The sequence below is a fragment of the Rhinolophus sinicus genome, linkage group LG03, assembly GCF_036562045.2.
Source record: "Rhinolophus sinicus isolate RSC01 linkage group LG03, ASM3656204v1, whole genome shotgun sequence".
Lineage (NCBI taxonomy): Eukaryota > Metazoa > Chordata > Mammalia > Chiroptera > Rhinolophidae > Rhinolophus > Rhinolophus sinicus.
The window spans coordinates 109,166,978-109,184,929 of record NC_133753.1 but is presented as its reverse complement, the minus strand read 5'-3'; the positions used below and the strand labels follow the sequence as shown (position 1 = coordinate 109,184,929).

General features: G+C 41.1%; 1 protein-coding gene across 3 annotated transcripts; it reads left to right on the top strand.

The window, feature by feature from the left end:
- Positions 1-11,484: 11,484 nt before the first annotated feature.
- Positions 11,485-14,889, top strand: MRPS17 (mitochondrial ribosomal protein S17). 3 transcript variants are annotated; one of them, XM_019719094.2, is made up of 3 exons: positions 11,485-11,613; positions 12,255-12,396; positions 13,944-14,889. In XM_019719094.2, the coding sequence occupies exons 2-3, from the start codon at positions 12,274-12,276 to the stop codon at positions 14,211-14,213; spliced, it is 393 nt and encodes a 130-aa protein (XP_019574653.1). In that variant the 5' UTR covers positions 11,485-11,613; positions 12,255-12,273; the 3' UTR covers positions 14,214-14,889. The 3 variants fall into 3 exon arrangements, with proteins under 3 accessions (XP_019574653.1, XP_019574654.1, XP_019574655.1); XM_019719095.2 differs by lacking the exon at positions 11,485-11,613 and adding an exon at positions 11,620-11,763; XM_019719096.2 differs by lacking the exon at positions 11,485-11,613 and adding an exon at positions 11,654-11,810.
- Positions 14,890-17,952: the final 3,063 nt, after the last annotated feature.

The window sequence follows — 17,952 nt, the reverse complement described above, 5'->3', positions numbered from 1 at the left end:
CAAGGGTAATATGATGGCAGCTCTGATGGCCATTCCAGAAAAAGAGTTCCAAAATTGCTTTGAAGGGTGGACTAGGCACTGGTGTCGGTACATAGCTTCCCAAGGGGAGTACTTCGAAGGTGATTATACTGATATTCAGCAATGAGGTATGTAGCACTTTTTCTAGGGTGAGTTCACGAACTTAATTGTCAGACCTCGTGTATGTGTGCGCGCGCGCGTGCGTGTGTATGTATATATGTGTATATATACATATATAGTCATGGATGTAAAGTTCAGCATAAGGAATATAGTTAATGTAATTGTAACATCTATATATGATGTCAGAGGGGTAGTAGACTGAGGGTGGTTATTTTGTGAGGGATGTAAATGTCTAATTTTTACTTTGTTTTGTACACCAACTAGTTATGTTTTTTTAAAGCTCCAGTTCATCTTTATCATTCTTCCTTTTGAATGAGATCTTTCTCTGAAAGCATCACTGATCAACAGTCAAGTCTTCCATCTTCAGCCTTTTTTCCCCCTCAGCATCAGGAATGACCTCTTCTGGGTGTTGTCTCTCACATCAGAAATAAGTGCATGCATTGGGAACAGCTTGTGTCCAGTGTTAACAGGCAATCAGGTGCAGAGCTTAATAGCAAGAAGAATTCATAAACAGAATTAGAACAGCATAACAACCTAGTTTATATGATGAATTTAAACTAGGAGCTCAAACCTGTACAAAATGAAAAAAAGACCGTTATTATCTTTGATAAGTCAAAGTTCTTGATAACCGATTCCATAACAAGAAAATTTCCTTCTTTTCACAATAGCTTATGAAGTGTAAACAAAGGCACATTTCTTTCAAGGAAAAGATAAAAATGAAATAGAATTGATAGTAAGAAAAGAGTTGTACAGGCCTAATTCAGTCATTTTGGTAATTCATTTCCTTCAGAAGTCAAAAATGCTTTAATTTTTGATAGCTTTAGTTTCAAATCATCAGACTGTGTGCAGTTCTAGTCAGGGTTTAGTGCCTTCTTTAGGTGTGACAGATGTAACCAAGAGTCTATTCCCTGGAGTTCAGCAGCATAAGAATTAGTCAGCTATTCCTGGTAATGGCCTTTCCAGTAAGGCTTTAGGGAATCTTCTTTGAGGTGTCTTTTCCAGTAAACAAAATCTCTGGTTTGTAGAGTATGGATTTTGAGTTTTTCATTTTCCTGGGGTGAACTCTGAAAAATTGTTGTACCAAACTATGATTATTTTCTCTTTTTATTATTAATGTTTATTGGGGTGACAATTGTTAGTAAAGTTACATAGATTTCAGGTGTACAATTCTGTATTACATCATCTATAAATCACATTGTGTGTTCACCACCCAGGAAATTAAGCTTTTACAGTATTGAAGTGTTTGTGGTTTTTTTTTTCCAACTGTGGATCAGAAGAAGTAGGAGCCAAATGCATGGGGCATTCTGTAATTATTTCAAGAGGTGAAAGCTTATGAGTTCCAAAAGGGGTAGACCTGTGTTTTAAAAGGGCTAACAGCAATGCTTTTGGTCAAGATATTTGAAGAGTTTCTACAGATTTTGCCAGTTGAATCTTAATAATGCCATTACTATGTTCAACTAAACCTGAAGATTGAAGATGGTGAGCACAGTGAAAATGTTGTAGAACTGGCCCAATAGCACAGACTTGCTTTTGCACCTGAGCAGTGAAAAGCTCCTGACCAGTGAAATGGGTTCTTCGATCACTGGAGAGTTCTAGAGGAGTTCCCCAAATAGGAACAATATTCTCTAACAGGATTTTAACCACTGTAGAGGGATTAGCTTGTCTACAAGGGAAAACTTTAGTCCAGGGACTATATATATATATATATATATATATATATATATATATATATATACACATGTATATACATATATATATATTCATATATATATATATATGAATAAAACATTTATATCTATGAGATAGGGGAAGCTATACAAAATCTATTTGCCAAATCTCACAAGTCTGTTAGGCAATTTAAAATGTCCAGGGGCAGTATGAACAGGTTTCCCTGGGTTGTACTTTGGACAGGTGGGACACCTAAGGTAAGCACTGTTTATAGACTTCTTAATGTCTCCCCACCAATCGTGATTCATGAATGCTATAATTTTGTCAGTGGACCATGGTTTAATGCATATACAGTAGTCGAGAGTGGAAATTTTAGAGTATTTTTCCAGGACTGGGTTGTTATTTGGTCTGAACCAGAGCTTTTCTATTCTTATCAAACCAGGAATTGTTGGATTTCCAATCTTGTTTTCCTTTTTTAAAGCCAATTGTTGAACTTCTCTGGCCAGTTTTTCTAAGTTATAAACTGGGGAAATATCTCTTTGGACCATTACAGAAGTTTGACTGCCATGATTCCTTTAAGAGCAGCATTTTTAGCAGAAATTACAGCAAGATGATTTCCTTTAGCTTTCATAAAGTCAAGTATAGAATGTCCTACAACTTTAATAATAGCTAACACATCATGTAAAAGTATAACATCCAATAATTCTTGAACATATTTCCATTGGAGATAAGGAAACTATGTTGTTTCTATACTATTCCAAATTCATGAACTACTGCAAAGGCATATCTACTGTCAGTATAAATGTTGACAGTTTTCCCCCTTGCTAAAATGCAAGCTCAAGTAGGGGCATATAATTCAGCCTGCTGTGCTGAAGTAGACAAAGGCAAAGATGCTGCCTTGACAACTTCAAAAGGGATTACAACAGCATAACCAGCACAGTACTTACCATTTTCATTTTTTAAGTTTGGACCATCTGTAAACCATGGTATGTCAGCTTTACCCAGAAGAGTCTTCAGCAAATTGTCACGAGGAGTCATGAGGTGATCCATTAGTGTCAAGCAGTCATGAGGTGCTTCATCAGTCCCGGAAGGGAGAAGAGTAGCTGAGGTAAGGTTATTACAATGTGAAAGAGTTACATGGGAAGTAGTTAACAAGAGGATTTCATAGGAAATAAGGCAACTAAGTGAAAGATGCTTGGTGTGATGAGAATTCACAGGAGAGTTTCTACTGTGTGAGGTACAAAGATGGTTAAAGGGGATCCCATAACAATTTACCCTGTGGTCTTAACCAAGAGGGCAGTAGTAGCAATGGCTCTAAGGTAAGGGGAGTATACCTGAGCCACAGGGTCTAGTTGCTGATCCCCATGTTTTTGAGTGAGTATCCCAGAGGCATTCCCTTCCTTTTCATGCACAAAAATGAAAAGAGGAGTCTGATAGTTAGGATGCCCAAGAACAGGTAGGTTTATTAAACTCTCCTTTAAGGATTTAAAGCCTATGTCATCCTGTTCTTCCCATAAAATTGGGTCAAGACTGTTGTTCTTTAGTAAGACATATAGAGGTTTTGCCATAAGAAAGACATTTGGGATCCAATTTTGGCAATAGCCAAGTAGCCCAAGAAAACCTCACAATTGATGCTCTGTTTTGGGCCTTGGGAAACTTAGACACCGTGAAGCCTGTCGGGATATAGGTGTAGTTCTTGTTCTAATATCGGATGTCCCAAATAGTGAACCTGTGTTTGGACAAATTGTAATTTTTTTTAGAGAAATTTTGTCTCTTTAAGGCCAAAATTCTAACAAATAGATGCTATCCTCTTGTGAGGAAACCTGAGAAGAAAAACAAAGAAGTAAATCATCCACATGTTGCAATAAGGTGGGACGTTTAGGGAAAATTATATCATCCAAGTCAATCTTCAGAATTTGTAAGAAATACGAAAGAAAGGCTTTCCGTAAAGCCCTGCAGCATTATTGTCCAAGTAAGTTGTTTTCCTTCCCAAGTGAAGGGAAAATGTATTGAGTAGTTTCATCAACTAGTGTACTAAAGAATGCACTGCATAAATCAATTACCATAAAGAATCTACCTCCAGTTGGGATAGTTGCTAGCAGCGTATGAGGGATAGGAACAACAGGGAGGTAAGAGATAACAATGTGGTTTATTGCTCAGAGGTCCTGGACAAACCTCCACACTCATCCCTTTGGTTTTGTCAGAGGTAAAATAGGAGTGTTGCAGGGACTAGTGAAAGGACAATAAGGTGTTAAGTTATATGAGGCCTGACAATTAAGTTCATGAACTCATCCTAGAAAAAGTGCTACATACCTCATTGTTGAATATCACTGTGGTCACCTTTGAAGTGCTCCCCCTCGGGAAGCTATTCATCAATGCCATTGCCTGGTCCACCTTTCAAAGCAATTTTGGAACTCATTTTCTGTAATGGTCATCAGAGCTGTCATCGTATTACACTTGATATCCTGAATGTCATCAAAATGTCTTCCTTTCAATATTTCCTTTATCTTTGGGTAAAGAAAAAAAGTTACAGTTATTTGTTTACTGGATAAAAACTCCCTCATAGACAGTGCCATGTGAGCTGGTGCATTGTCGTGATGTAAGAGCTGTGAATTGTTGGCAAAAAGTTCAGGTCATTTTTGTCGAACATTTTTTACACAGCCTTTCAGCACTTCCAAATAGTAAACTTAGTTAGCTGTTTGTCAGTTGGTACAAATTCATAATGAATAATCTCTCTGATATCAAAAAAGGTTAGCAACATCGTTTTGACTTTTGATTTGAAGTGACAGTGTTTTATTGGCCGTAGAGAATTAGCTGACTTCCATTGTGCACTTTGCTGCTTTGTTTCAGGGTTGTATTGGTACACTCATGTTTCATCACCAGTGATAACATGGCTCAAAACATCGTCTTGCCTCTCCAAAAGGATCTTGGAAAACTTCAACTCTCCTTTGCTTTTGTTCATCGGTGAGCGCCTTCAGGAACATCTTTGCACACATCTTTCTCATGACAAGATTTTCAGTTAAGATTTTCCTAACTGTTTTTCTATCAATGTTCACTTGGTCTGCTATGCTTCTCACAGTCAGCAGACAATTTTGACGCACAATTTGACGAATATTTGCAATGTTTTCATCAGTTCTGCTCCTTACTGGATGCCCTGACCTCTCTTCATCAGTGACACATTCTCTCCCCTCAGAAAAACATTTAATCCATTTGTACACTGCTGTTTTCTTCATGGTATTATCCCCATAAACTTGGACTAACATGCCCCTGATTTCACTTCCACTCTTGCAAATTTAACAAGAAAGTAATGTTTGTTTGTTGCTCTAATTCAAGCTCTGACATTCTCACGATGGCACACAAAAACACATGACAACGATAATGAATGTCACTCAGCATGACACCACCACACATCAACACGAACACAGCCATGAGACACTGATATTCCAAGGTTGTGAAACCTTACCGAACTGCCTAATACTGTGCTGCCGATATAAGTGCACAGTGGCAAGTTGGCAAACCTAATTGTCAGACCTCATATAATCTATTATGGGCTTTATACATTGAAGGGTCTCTTATAAGATATTGATTAATTCTGGGCAGAGGTTTTGAAGGATCAATTTGAATCTTTTTTTTAATTTGAATCTTAATAGGAGGTAATATGGATTCTGCCAACATCAGTTGAAGATTTTGCCTGTAAAGAAGATGGCAGTTGGTTCAATAGGGATAATTTATCAGTGCTCTCAGATTCAGCTACTGTACTGTTAAAAACAGAACAAATAAAAGATGTTGAAAGGCCATTTAATTCACCTAATTAGCCATTCTGACAGTTATCATCAAACTCTAACATTATTTCTCCCTTTCAGGAAAAGGATATTCCAGCATTATACTTCTCCAGGAAGTCTCAGTCTAATTAAGGGGTAGAGGCAGAAGAACTAAGGAGAAAAATGTGTGTATCTCTTAAGAAGCCTAAGCAAAATGGAATAGATCCAGAGATATGACCGTGTTGAGGTTTACTTGAAATCCCCATTATTTGAACTCTTTTATTACTCCAAGGCAGGGGCTGTTTTATGACAGTGGGGTTGAGCACTAAGAGTGTAGCACCAGTGTCGATAAGAATAGAAAGTTTCCTTACCAACTTGAAGAGAAGTTTCTCCAAGCTGATTAAAAGGAAGGACTGGAAAAAGCCCCTGTAGTTCCTCAGAGACCCATTAGAAGGACCTTGAAAAGGCTGGTTAGAGGGCTGAGAGCATCTGAAATACTTAAATTTATGGCAATCCCTTTTCCAGTGTCCTGGCTCTTTGCAATAATGGCAAAAGTTTGGAGTCTTTCAGTTTTGCATAGGGCCTCTCATTTGCCAAGGCTGAAAATTAAAAATCTTGACAATATTACTTCTAGGGGGCTCATCTAGAGTATAGGCAAGCTGATTAGACAAATTCACAAAATCCAGGGTGGCCATGGTCTCCCATTTCATCCTGGTTCTCTTAACTAGGAGGAAAAGAACACTGTTCAGCTCATTAACAAACAATTAAAAGTTAGAGTGGAGTCAACATCTGAAGGAAGACCAGAATTTTCCTTAAAAGTGACGTGGAGTTTATTATAATAGTCATGAACAGATTCGTCAGACTTTTGTGAGCAAGTTTGAACTTTGCCCCAATTAACAGGCTTTGGAAAAGCCTTAGGAATTGCTTGGTGCAGTTTTAGAGCAAGTTCTGTAGCCTCTTCCCCAAAATTAGAAGTTTGCTCTTCTAAGTCTCTTCTGGGATGTTCCCATCCAGCAATTTTCCTCCAGTGCCAAACCTGGCTTTCACCAACTAACTTATTGATTAGCTGATACAGATCAGGACAACCAGGCTGATAGGCCTGAATAGTAATATCAAATTCCTCAGCAAACTTGTGAGAGTCCTCAGTTACCTTAGGGAATCCTTTACAATGGTTCATAACTCAGCTTTAATTCTGGGGACATACGAAACTTGGGGTCTGTTAGGGTCCTCAGGGTGTTTAATTTTAAATGGGAAAGTACTGATAAGTTCAGAGGAAGGAAAAATAGGAGAGGATTCAAGGGAAAAATCACATCAGAGGCAGAACTGAAGGTAAGGAAGGTGGTAATGGAAGGCAAGATGGCCTCGAAGCTGGAGCTTGAAGCAAAGGAGTCGGGCAAAAAGTGCTTGCGCAAGCTGGAGAAGAAGCCTGTGGCAAAGTATCCATAGAAAAATAGGGTGGACCCAAAGATGGATCCTGAGACAATGGAGTAGAGGGGGAAGGGCAAGGCAGAGCTGCAGAGGAAGAATACGTGGCTTCGCATGTCATTTTCTCTCTTTTGAAATTTTCAGTAGCCGCTGTTAATTTTAAGACTTTATTTTGCTGATAGGCAACTTCAGATTCTTGGTCTTGCTTGGAAGCCTCAAAATACCATTCAAAAATAGGTGTTTCACTCAGTTTTACCAATTTTAGTGCTATTATTGTCCAATTTGTCTTTAAGAAAATTAAGTCTGGGAATCTCAAATGTTCCCTAAGGTGGCCACTGATTTGCGGAATTATTTTTAGTAAGAGCCATCCATTTAGTTAAATATGCTCATGAAATTTGTCTATGGCTTTTAATCATGTACTCGACCAGTGTCCCTGGCAGGGGAGGTCCTAAAATATTTAGATAGCTGGGGTCCCATTTTTTAGAAACTTTTCTCTAGAACAAAGGGTCCAAAGTAATTTACAACAGCTGGAGCAACCTGCATGCCAGACACCTGCCAGCCCCCCTTTATAGTAGTCTGATCACAGAGGACCAGGACAAAAGCTGACAGCCAGTTCTAGGAAAGGAACCAGCCCTTGGAGACTCCAGCTGAACTGAGTAACACTCCTCTCAGTGAGACAGCATAGTCTAATACTGGGCCAAACTGACTAATTTCAGTAGAAATAACATCTGTACCCAAAGAGATCTTTAGGCAAAAACAAGTTTTGTCTTAAAAGACAACCTGTTTCTGAAGAAATCAGGCCAACATGCTAAACTGAGTATTCACAGACAACAGACAGACAAACAAGTGAGGCCTTTTTAACACAGACACACACACACACACACACACACACACACACACACTTCTAAACAATTCCTGGATAAAGCTCAAAGAGCTTCAAAATATAAAAAGCAGAAGCTCGATTCCAGGAGAAGACTTACCCTGAGCTTCCAAATCAGAAAGCAAACAGAGATCCAAAGTGACGATGTGGGGCACCAGAACCTGTGCTCACCTGCCCTGAAGCTGTCAAGTGTTGTTCTCTGTAATCCCAGATGAGTTCCCAAAATGTCGACGGCAAAATAACATTGGCTAGGTGTTTCATCCCAAAAAGAATTTATTCTGGAAAAAGAAAAGAGTTGCATCCCAGCACATGCAGACATGGCAAGCCACGTGCACACTCTGGCTTGTGTGCCAAGATGGAGGGTAATTTATAGAAGGGAAAAGAAAGTTAATGGCAAGGAATGTTAGAACCATAGACTTTATTGTAAACATAGAGTTCTTCCTGTAGGTTTCTTGCATGTAGAGTTCACATGATTACATAGAGTGCAAACACTTTTATAAATCCTAACTCCTCCCATAAACCCTCCCAACTGATTATGTTTTCTTAAAGTTTCTGTTCATTTTTATCAGTGTTTTTCAGCTTTTTTCTTGTAATTCATTTCTATTTTCATACCATTGTAGTCAGAGATGATGCTTGAAATGATTTCAGTCATAAATTTGAGGCATACCATGTGATCTATCTTGGAAAATACTTCATGTGAGCTTGAAAAGAATGTACAAGGTCTGAAAATTAGGTTTGTGAACTTGCCACCATGCACTTACATTGGCAGCCCTGAGCAAACAGCTTGGGAAGGTTTCATAACCTTGGTATATCAGTGTCTCACAGCTGTGTTCATGTCGAGAGTGTCTTGTTCACGTGTGGCAGTGTCTTGCTGAGTGGCGTTCATTATTGTTGCATGTTTTTGTGTGTCGGCATGAGAATGTCCGAGCTTGAATTAGAACACTCTATGACATCATGCTAACTTGTTTCTATATCTCTTGTATTTCTTGCAAAATAAGGGTTAAATCTAGGAAATTGATTTGCTTCTGATTACTTTTTAATGCATTAATATTTTATATGTGGTGGTGTGTACTTCCTTTTCTTTTACACCAAAAGTTGTGTAATGTTTAGTCTGACTTACTTCTACAAATTCTAATATTAATTGGGGGTTCAAGTACTATTAGTCTCCTCTCTTTATTATAAAGTTCCCCATCAATCTTTCACCCAACAGTTTTGTTGGTATTGTTGATATTATTGGTATTATTGTTAACATTATTCATTATTTCATTAGTGGTTGCAAAAAAAGTTATTTTCCAATTCTGTCATTCCTTATGCATTGATTAATTAGTCATTCTCACATGTACTTGGTATCATATTTCAGGATATATTGATCTTTACTTTTATAGATTAAACTATTGACTTGGTCCCTTAGGAATCTCCAAAAGTGACCAATGAGGCTTTATTTTTAAGTACTAATATGAACACATAGAATTTTACATGTTTTTCAATCCATTGCAATTATTGTTCTTTTTAGGCTCACATAATCTCATCTTAACTCAGTGGGAACTCCTTCAAGTTGGCTTTTGACCTGATTGCATTTATCTTTGATAGCTCCCTTGATTTCTGAGACAAGGAGATGTCCCAAGTTTAACTCATACACTTCTGCTCTAAACCTGAGGTAAGGATTTCTCAAGGATCCTTGGTGCCTTTTAGAGAGAAATGACATATAGATACCACAATCTGGGTGCTTGGTATACTGATTGCGACTAGGTTATTGTTGCTTCTAGACTTTCTAGGAAAGACTTTTTTTTTTAGAAAAATAAATCATGAGTTCACACTGTATTTCCAATTCAAATTTAAGATTACAAGGCTTTTACTTCTTTGATTTTATTGTTATGGACTGAACTGTGGAATAGTGTTCCCCCCTCCCCAAATTCATATATATGTTGAAGCCCTAACACTTGATGTGGTAGCATTTGGAGATAGGACCTTTGGACAGGAATTAGGATTAAATGAGGTAATTAGGATGGGGCTCTAATCCAATGAGATTGGTGTCCTTATAAAACAGGGGGGAAAAAGAAGAGGAGACAACAGCATGCACTCTTTCTCTCCTTGTGCACACTTACACGGAGGAAAGTCCATGTGAGGACACAGTGAGAAGGCAGCCATCCGCAAACCAGGAAGAGAGCTCCCACCAGAAAGTGACTCTGATGGTACCTTGATCTTAGACTTCAAGCCTCCAGAACCATGAGAAAATAAATGTGTTATTTAAGCCACACACACACACACACACACACACACACACATACACACACACACTTACCTCCTCTCTGTCCCTTTTCCTCACACAGCCAATTTCCCAGTCACTTTTTCCAACTCACTTTCTCTCTTTCATTCCCAACCATTCCAGTTCAGGTCTTCACCATTCCCTAACAGAACATCCAGTCACGAATCTTTCCAACCTTTATTCTCTTCCACACTCCTACCAGAATGATCTTGAACGCTAGGAAAACCACTCATATTTTCCAAAGGCTCCCCATCATTTAGAAGAAAAAATGAGGTCCTTCACAAGAAATACGTCCTGGAGTAGATGCCTTTCTGTGTCCAGCTTCAATCCCTGCCCCTCTTCCCCTCACCCTATGTTCTGGTAGTCCTGGACTGCTTATCCTACCATGTTCTCTCACACCCCAGCAGCCCTGCACCTGCTCTTCTTTAAGCCTCAGATGCCCTCTCTACATCCCATGTCACTCTCCTCTCAAGCTCTGGCCCCTGGATCAAATTCCCAATTGATCAAGTCTCCTCTCTCTGCAAAGTTAGGCACTCCTTTTTCAATGCTCTCATTACTTGTGCTTGTTTTATAATTGTTTCTTTACTCACCTGTCCCTACTAGACTGTGGGCTTTTTGAGGGTGGGGTCTCCTTTGATTCATCTTTTTTGTCCCCAGTGCCTAGCACAGAGTCAAAGTTTTCCATAATTGTATGCTAAGAAAAAAATGAGTGTTGGACAGACCGAAGTACGGATTAATTCTTGTTTTCCCAGCCTTTCCTCACCAATTGCTAAGATGTTTCAATGACAAAAAACAATTGACCACATCCATAATTTGGCCCTCAATTTGTCTATGCCAATAGCCTATTGTTTTCTGTTCCTCTTATCAATTCCCAAACAAGAGCCTAATACATTCCCAAATTTCCCTCTCTCTGAGAAGGCACCAAGCAGCCAGTTTATGTTCCATCTAATTCGTTCGTAATTGGCACATATATATGTATCCACACCAGACTTCTCTCCATCTCACAGATATTGAGAAATAACACATAAAATCATAAAAATCTACAGAAGTTTATCTTAAAAGCAGCTGTGGGGGGTAGAAATGCTTAAGTATTTACGTCTCAGCATTTAGCAGGGTAGGATGTTTCAGTGTTTGAATTAATGAATTCCTTGATTTGGAAGGTCTTGTCCAATGCCAGGGAGCTCAACAGAAGACGAGGAAACCAAATGGAATACGAAAAGGAAAGGCCAGAATTCCCCACGTTCTTATATCCGTGGGCGTGGGGAACAGAGAGTTTAAAGTCCCGAGGAAACCGACGCTACGCGAACCCTTTTAAAGGGGAGTGGGCGGAGTCCTGCCTTTAACCCCTCCCAGAGTTGAACGGACCGGCGGCCAATGAAAGGGGCGGTCCGGGGCGGAGCGGCCTGCGTGCGAGTGACGCCACAGCGCTGCGACTGGCACTCCGCTAGTCGTGCGCCGAGACAGTGGAGCCGAAGGTGAGTGTGGGCTGCGCGTTGCCGCAGCAGGGCGTGGATTCGTGGTCTGAGGCGCCAATCTGTTACAGTCCTCAGGGAGAGTGGAGTCGCCTGACCTCGGAGTTGTGCAGGGTGGAGGGATCAGTCATCCCCCAACCTTCTCCAGGCCGAGTGGGTTGGACTCAGTATTACTAACTGACCTCGAAAGCAGCCCTAAGGCAAGGTCTCGCTCAGTGGGGAGGACATCTCTGTCGCTTCCCCTAGGCCTTGAGCTCCGCCAGTAGCCGAGTTGTTAGCCTTGGGAGAGGCAGCCCAGCGGGATAAAAAGAAATAAGGGACACCAAGTAAAGACCAGAGTTTTTATTCTCCCTTTTGACCGCCTTACAAGTTAAATGCTCGAAGCATCCCTGTTAATAGGCCCTGTTATTCCTATTTTGCAGAGGGGGAGGCTGAGGCTTAGAGGGGTTAAAATTACAGCTTTGCAAACATTGTAAGGATGGGAGTTTGGGTAGTTAAGGAGATAAGGAAACGTGTGAGCATCTGAAGTGATGATTCCAGAAGACCAACAAAAGCTGTTTATGAACTTTGGCAGTTCTAGTGACAAAATTCACTTGGCTAGTAAATAACCACCAGAATAGTAAACTTTGAAATTTGTTTTTCAGGTGACTGAAGCCACCTGAAATGTCAGTAGCTCGTTCATCTGTCCATGCCAAATGGATCGTGGGGAAGGTGATTGGGACAGCAATGCAAAAAACTGCTAAAGTGAAAGTCACCAGGCTTGTTCTGGATCCTTACTTATTAAAGGTGAGAAACATCTGTTTTCAGTTGGCATTGATAAATCACCCACATGTTCTGCATTCTGAGCAGAAAAACACTTCCCTATCAGTAAAAATGCATTGAGCATCTGCTGCTCAATGGTCTGTCTGGTCTGTGAGTGTAACAAAGTGAACTGAGTATGGTTTGTACTCACATTCTAGGGACACGCAGAGTTCATTTCAGTTCTGTCTGATAAGTGCTGTAGTCTTTCTATGTGCAATGAATGTATTGTGGGAGCAGAGAGCGGGACATCTCATTCTTCCTTCCTAGGTTTGTGAAGGAGAGCATCCTCAATTAGGAGACATTTAAGTAGAATCTCAAAAAGGATTTTATCCAGAGGACCAGGTTGGGGGAAGTCATTCCGGCCATGATGAGTAGTTTGCAGAAGTTCTTTTATCCTTGAAAGTGTATGACAGTCTACAGGAACAGCAGGCGTTTTGGCAAGGGTGAGCCCAGAATCTGGCGCTAAGTAGGCACTGTTGAATGAGTGCAAGAACAATCAGAGCTGCACTGAGAAGGGTCTTTTATGTTTTATTTTGGATTTTATCCTACAAGCAAAGGAAAGATTTGGAGATGGATAGGGATGAGGATTGAAGGTAAGAAAATAGGTAAGGAGACTATTGCAAAAGTCAAGGATGAAAACAATAAGGACTTGAACAGTCCTTGGAGCAATGGGGATGTAGTGGGAAAAGTAAATTTCAGAAAGAAGCAACAGTCCTTGATTTGTTAGACGTGTATGGGAAGGAGGGGAAGTGCCAAGGATATTTCTGCATTCAAGGGTGGGCACACAGGTTGGTAGAAATGCTGGTTGTTATTCAGGAACAAGCTGACACAGGAACTTTAAAAACACAGGAACAAGCTGACACATGATGGTATTATCTGGTCTTTGAATCAGAAGACCTTAGAGTACTGACTCTGTTGTTTTCTAGCTATGCACGTTATATATAACTTCCCTGAGCCTGTTTTTCTTATCTGTAAATGGGAGTACTTGCTGTGGCAGGGTTGTTTTGAGGAATGGATGATTCTATGTATTATTTGTGGCTTATTTGCAATACTTTGAGCCAGGCACAGAGCTAAGTGCTTTATGTACATTATAATGTTTAATTATCTTGACAACTTTAGAGGCACAGGTATTAGAGCCTCATGTTATGGTGGAGAAAAATTGGGCTTGGAGTTATTACATGACTTGTCCTAAATCACACAGCTAGTGGTGAGAGTGGCATGTTTACAGTCTGGGGATAATGCTCCACTGGGAAGGAAGAATTTAAATAGTGTAGGGAAGGATGATAATTGATAAGAGTAAGGGTCCTGAAGGTAACAGATTGAAGAGCTCAGGAACAGGATCAGCTCTGGAAAAGTCATTGCTGTTTTCCAGAAATTAAGCAGCTAATTGGTATATTGGAAGACTCCTCAAGCATGTTATCTGTTTTTTCCCAAGTCCCAGCTTGTTTTCTGTGCATTATTTTTTCATAGTCTGTACTGCATTGCCAGATCACAGATGGGAACTACTGATTTGTACCTCCTTCTCTCAACAGTATTTTAATAAACGAAAAACCTACTTTGCTCACGATGCTCTTCAAAAGTGCACGGTTGGGGATATTGTACTTCTTAAAGCATTACCTGTTCCACGAACGAAGCATGTGAAACATGAGCTGGCTGAGATCATTTTCAAAGTTGGACAAATCATAGATCCAGTGACGGGAAAACCCTGTGCAGGAACTACCTACCTGGAGAGTCCAGTTAATTTGGAAACCACCCACCTAACCAAAAATCTGGAAGAACTCAGTATCTCTTCAGAACAATGAAGTAGGATTAGAAAAAGGAGCCAAAGGGAAAGATAAGTTTGCTTTATGGAAAAAGATATTTTTCTAAGTTTCATCACAAACTGACCAATTTCTCTTCTGGTATTTATGAAATAGCAAAAAGTAAATGAATAAAGGGTTTGTTATAATTTTCCAGGACGGTTTATGTTTCAGATTTCCTTTTCAGGGAACATACTTTCCTGTTACACTAAGTAAGCCTAGCAATCTGCTGCATTATTTTTTAAGCTCACTGTTTTAGATGTGTTTTATTTTCATTCAAAGGAATCTTGAATTTATCTTAGAATCTTTATTTTGAGAGAAGAAACCCTTTTGATATCATAAACAGATAAATCACATTAAGTGAATATTTTTAATGGTATTCAAAATTAAACTTTTTCTGTGATTTAACCAGTTCCAAATGGAAATAATCAACATGCTTCGTGTTAGACAATATATCAGATTAAAGTCTGTATTAATAAGAATGTTGACATGTGGAAAATAAAACTTAAAAATTCTTTGTTATTTTTTTAATCCTGTATCTTAGGCTGCATTAAATAGGAATGAGTTCTTAAAATCTGATACATTGATGAAGTCATAGAACTTCTCACATGTGCATTTGAATTGGAGAGTTTCAGAGTTTTGTTGCTGTCTATTAATAAACTGATAACTTAAATTTTGACCTGCGTAAACATTGAGCTATATATTTCAGTTTTCTGGCTCCTAGAAAGAGATTTGGAGCATATTTCAACCTCAACTAATATGGATATTAATACAAGCACAGGGTTTCAACAATGACCATAGGCATTGCCAACCCTCTTACGGCTGATAATCCTGTGGGGGAGATATATACAGGGGCTTCATGGCAAACGAAGCACCTGAGTGGGAAGAAATGAGGGTAACTTCCCCAAAGAGATAAGATGGTGCTAGAACTGAATCTTAAAGAGAGTCTCCAGGCCAATAGATGAGGGATGTGGAAAGGGCATACCAGGCAAAGTGAAGGAAGTATAAAGTCCTCAAAGTATGACAGAAAGCATAACCAAGGGTTTCTGGAAGCCAGTGAGGGTTGCTGGGACATTTTTAACAAGGGTGGGAATCAGGTAGAGAAATAGAAGTTACACTGTAAGTGGTGGGTTATTTAACATTTATAGTTAGATTTCAATACAAGTAATAGCATCAGTGTAGAGAATGGATTGGAAGGGGAAAGATTAGAGGTAGGGAGACAGTCACCTATTCAAAGACTAGTCCTAAGAAGTAAACTGAGTTGGGCAGGGAAGATGAAAAGTGGTTGGATAGATGATGTTCCAAAGTAGAATTCTCAGGGCTTGGTACCAGAGAGGGTGAGTGAAAGGGAAGTATTTAAGACTGTCTAGGGCCGGCCCGGTGGCTCAGGTGGTTAGAGCTCCATGCTCCTAACTCCAAAGGCTGCCGGTTCGATTCCCACATGGGCCAGTGGGCTCTCAACCACATGATTGCCTGTTGGACTCCTCAATTCCCGCAAGGGATGGTGGGCTCCGCCCCCTGCAACTAAGATTGAACACGGCACCTTGAGCTGAGCTGCCAGTGAACTCCCGGATGGCTCAGTTGGTTGGAGCGCATCCTCTCAACCACAAGGTTGCCACAAGGTTGCCGGTTCGACTCCCGCAAGGGATGGTGGGCTGTGCCCCCTACAACTAGAAAACGGCAACTGGACCTGGAGCTGAGCTGCGCCCCCCCACAACTAAGACTGAAAGGACAACAACTTGAAGCTGAACGGCACCCTCCACAACTAAGATTGAAAGGACAACAACTTGACTTGGGGGGAAAAAAAGGCCTGAAAGTACACACTGTTCCCCAATAAAGTCCTGTTCCTCTTCCCCAATAAAATCTTTAAAAAAAAAAGAAAAAAAGACTGTCTATGTCTCTAGCAGGTAGACTATGTGGTACCAGTTATCCTGGAAGGGACGGGACACCTGTCTAAGCCATCTCTAAAATCTCAAATATTTTAAATGTTTGCATATACTCTAATGTATCATTTTTATCCTACATTTTTTGAAAATCTTGGTGTAAAAATTATGCTTCAGGAAGATGTCCCACATTCATTCTATGGTGTTGAGTAACCTAAGCCACACACCTGTGAAAAAAAAAGAGTACCTCCTTCAGTAAAAGGTTAATGGAACTCCAGAGCAAAATGATAGTGAGGGAAAAAATGCAGAACGAGTGGCTTAATACTAAATAAAACAAAACCAAGGTCAGCAAAGAAATGTCTATGAAGTTTACATTTCGGGAAAATAGATTTGAAAGCATTTGTCTCCTGAAATACAGCTGAGAAATTGGGGAGCGGTGTGAGAAAGTCACAAGGGCATATTGACATCACTGGCTTGAAGAGGCCCAGCCTCCCCCTGTGCAGGACTGGGACATGTCCTTTCCCCCTTGGGGGGAGGGAGCTCACTTCAGCCTCCTTTTGGGGTCCATCCAGCCTCCACAGCCTCACTAAGCATAAGCCAGTTGAGATCAGGGAACTCTCTTAAGCCACACAGACTCTAGCCTCCTGCCCCTGTGTCCTTTGGCCTCCCTTCCATTGGCCTTCAAGAGACAGATGCATGTCCCTGGTCTGGGGCAAATCCCTGTTGCCAGTCACCCATCAACAGGACCTATTTCTGTCCTCGCTGGTGGGTCCTTGCCATATTAAGGTGGTCAAACATTGTCCCAGTCAGAAAACTGCACCCCTTAAGCCCTCATGCTTCTTTCGCCTCTTAAGATGGCCAGTTCCAGAGAAGCCCTCAGTTCACAAGCCCAGTTCCTGCCCCCATCCCTCCTACACACGCCTCCCTGGGTGGCAGAAACCTCCTCAGAAAATACCCAGTCCTGAGGGCATTTTCCTCTTGCCCTCTGAAGATACTGGCTTTGAAATGCTTCCTCCCTTTAGGGGTTGAGCCTCAGCTCCTCCCGGCTTCTCCCCCTTCTGTCTAGCTCCTTTCTGTCCACCTTCTCTTGATTGCAGTTTTCATGGTTACATTTGTGGCTCTTTTACCTTACGGCAGGATACATTTCCCCCCAAACAGTACCATACTGATCCGCGCCTTGAGGTTGATTCCATTGCTGGCGGGAAATGCCCTCCCTTCTTCCAGTGGTCAACTCCCTTCCCTTGGGACTGTGCTGTCCTGTCAGCTTCTAGGTGTCAATCCTCCATAGCCGCATGCTCTCGGGTCTGTGCTCCCTTCCCGTCTTCCGAATCTCTCCAAGTCAACAATTGACCCAATCATTTCACATTCTACCCCACTTAAGAGCAGAAATGGGGCTTGTGCCTGCCTGCCCACTGGAGTTCCGAGCCTATGCGCGAACTGGAGAATGTTTTCGTCCAAAATGTTTTCATTAAAGTTGTATGTATGTGTTTACTTATGTTGAAAAGGCACCATGTTTACCAAATTCAAAAGGTATTCGGGGAGAAGCCTGCCTCCCAGCTTTGCCCCCGAGGCCCTGGGTTCCGCTAGCAACATTGTTACTCTTTTCTTGTGGATCTTTCCATGTACGTTCACGCCTTGTCCATGTTCCTTTTGCGCACCCTGTTCGGGGCACCCCCTCCTTTCGCTGGAGGTTATCGTCTGGAAACCGTTTTCCGGCTTCCAGCTCCTTTCTCTCGGCTGCCCGGCCTCCCCGCCGGGACGCACTGCGCACTCAGCCGCCGCGGCGTCGCCCTGCTCCCCCTGGCGGTGGCGCCCAGTGCAGCGGCCGCGCGCCCCGCCCCGCCCCGCCCGGCCCCGCC

What these genes read in the sequence shown, in the direction of transcription:
- MRPS17 (XM_019719094.2), top strand. Translation starts at nt 12,274, where the DNA reads ATGTCAGTAGCTCGTTCATCTGTCCATGCCAAATGGATCGTGGGGAAG. An exon ending in TGGATCCTTACTTATTAAAG is followed by an intron (nt 12,397 to 13,943) that starts GTGAGAAACATC and finishes TTCTCTCAACAG; the next exon opens with TATTTTAATAAACGAAAAAC.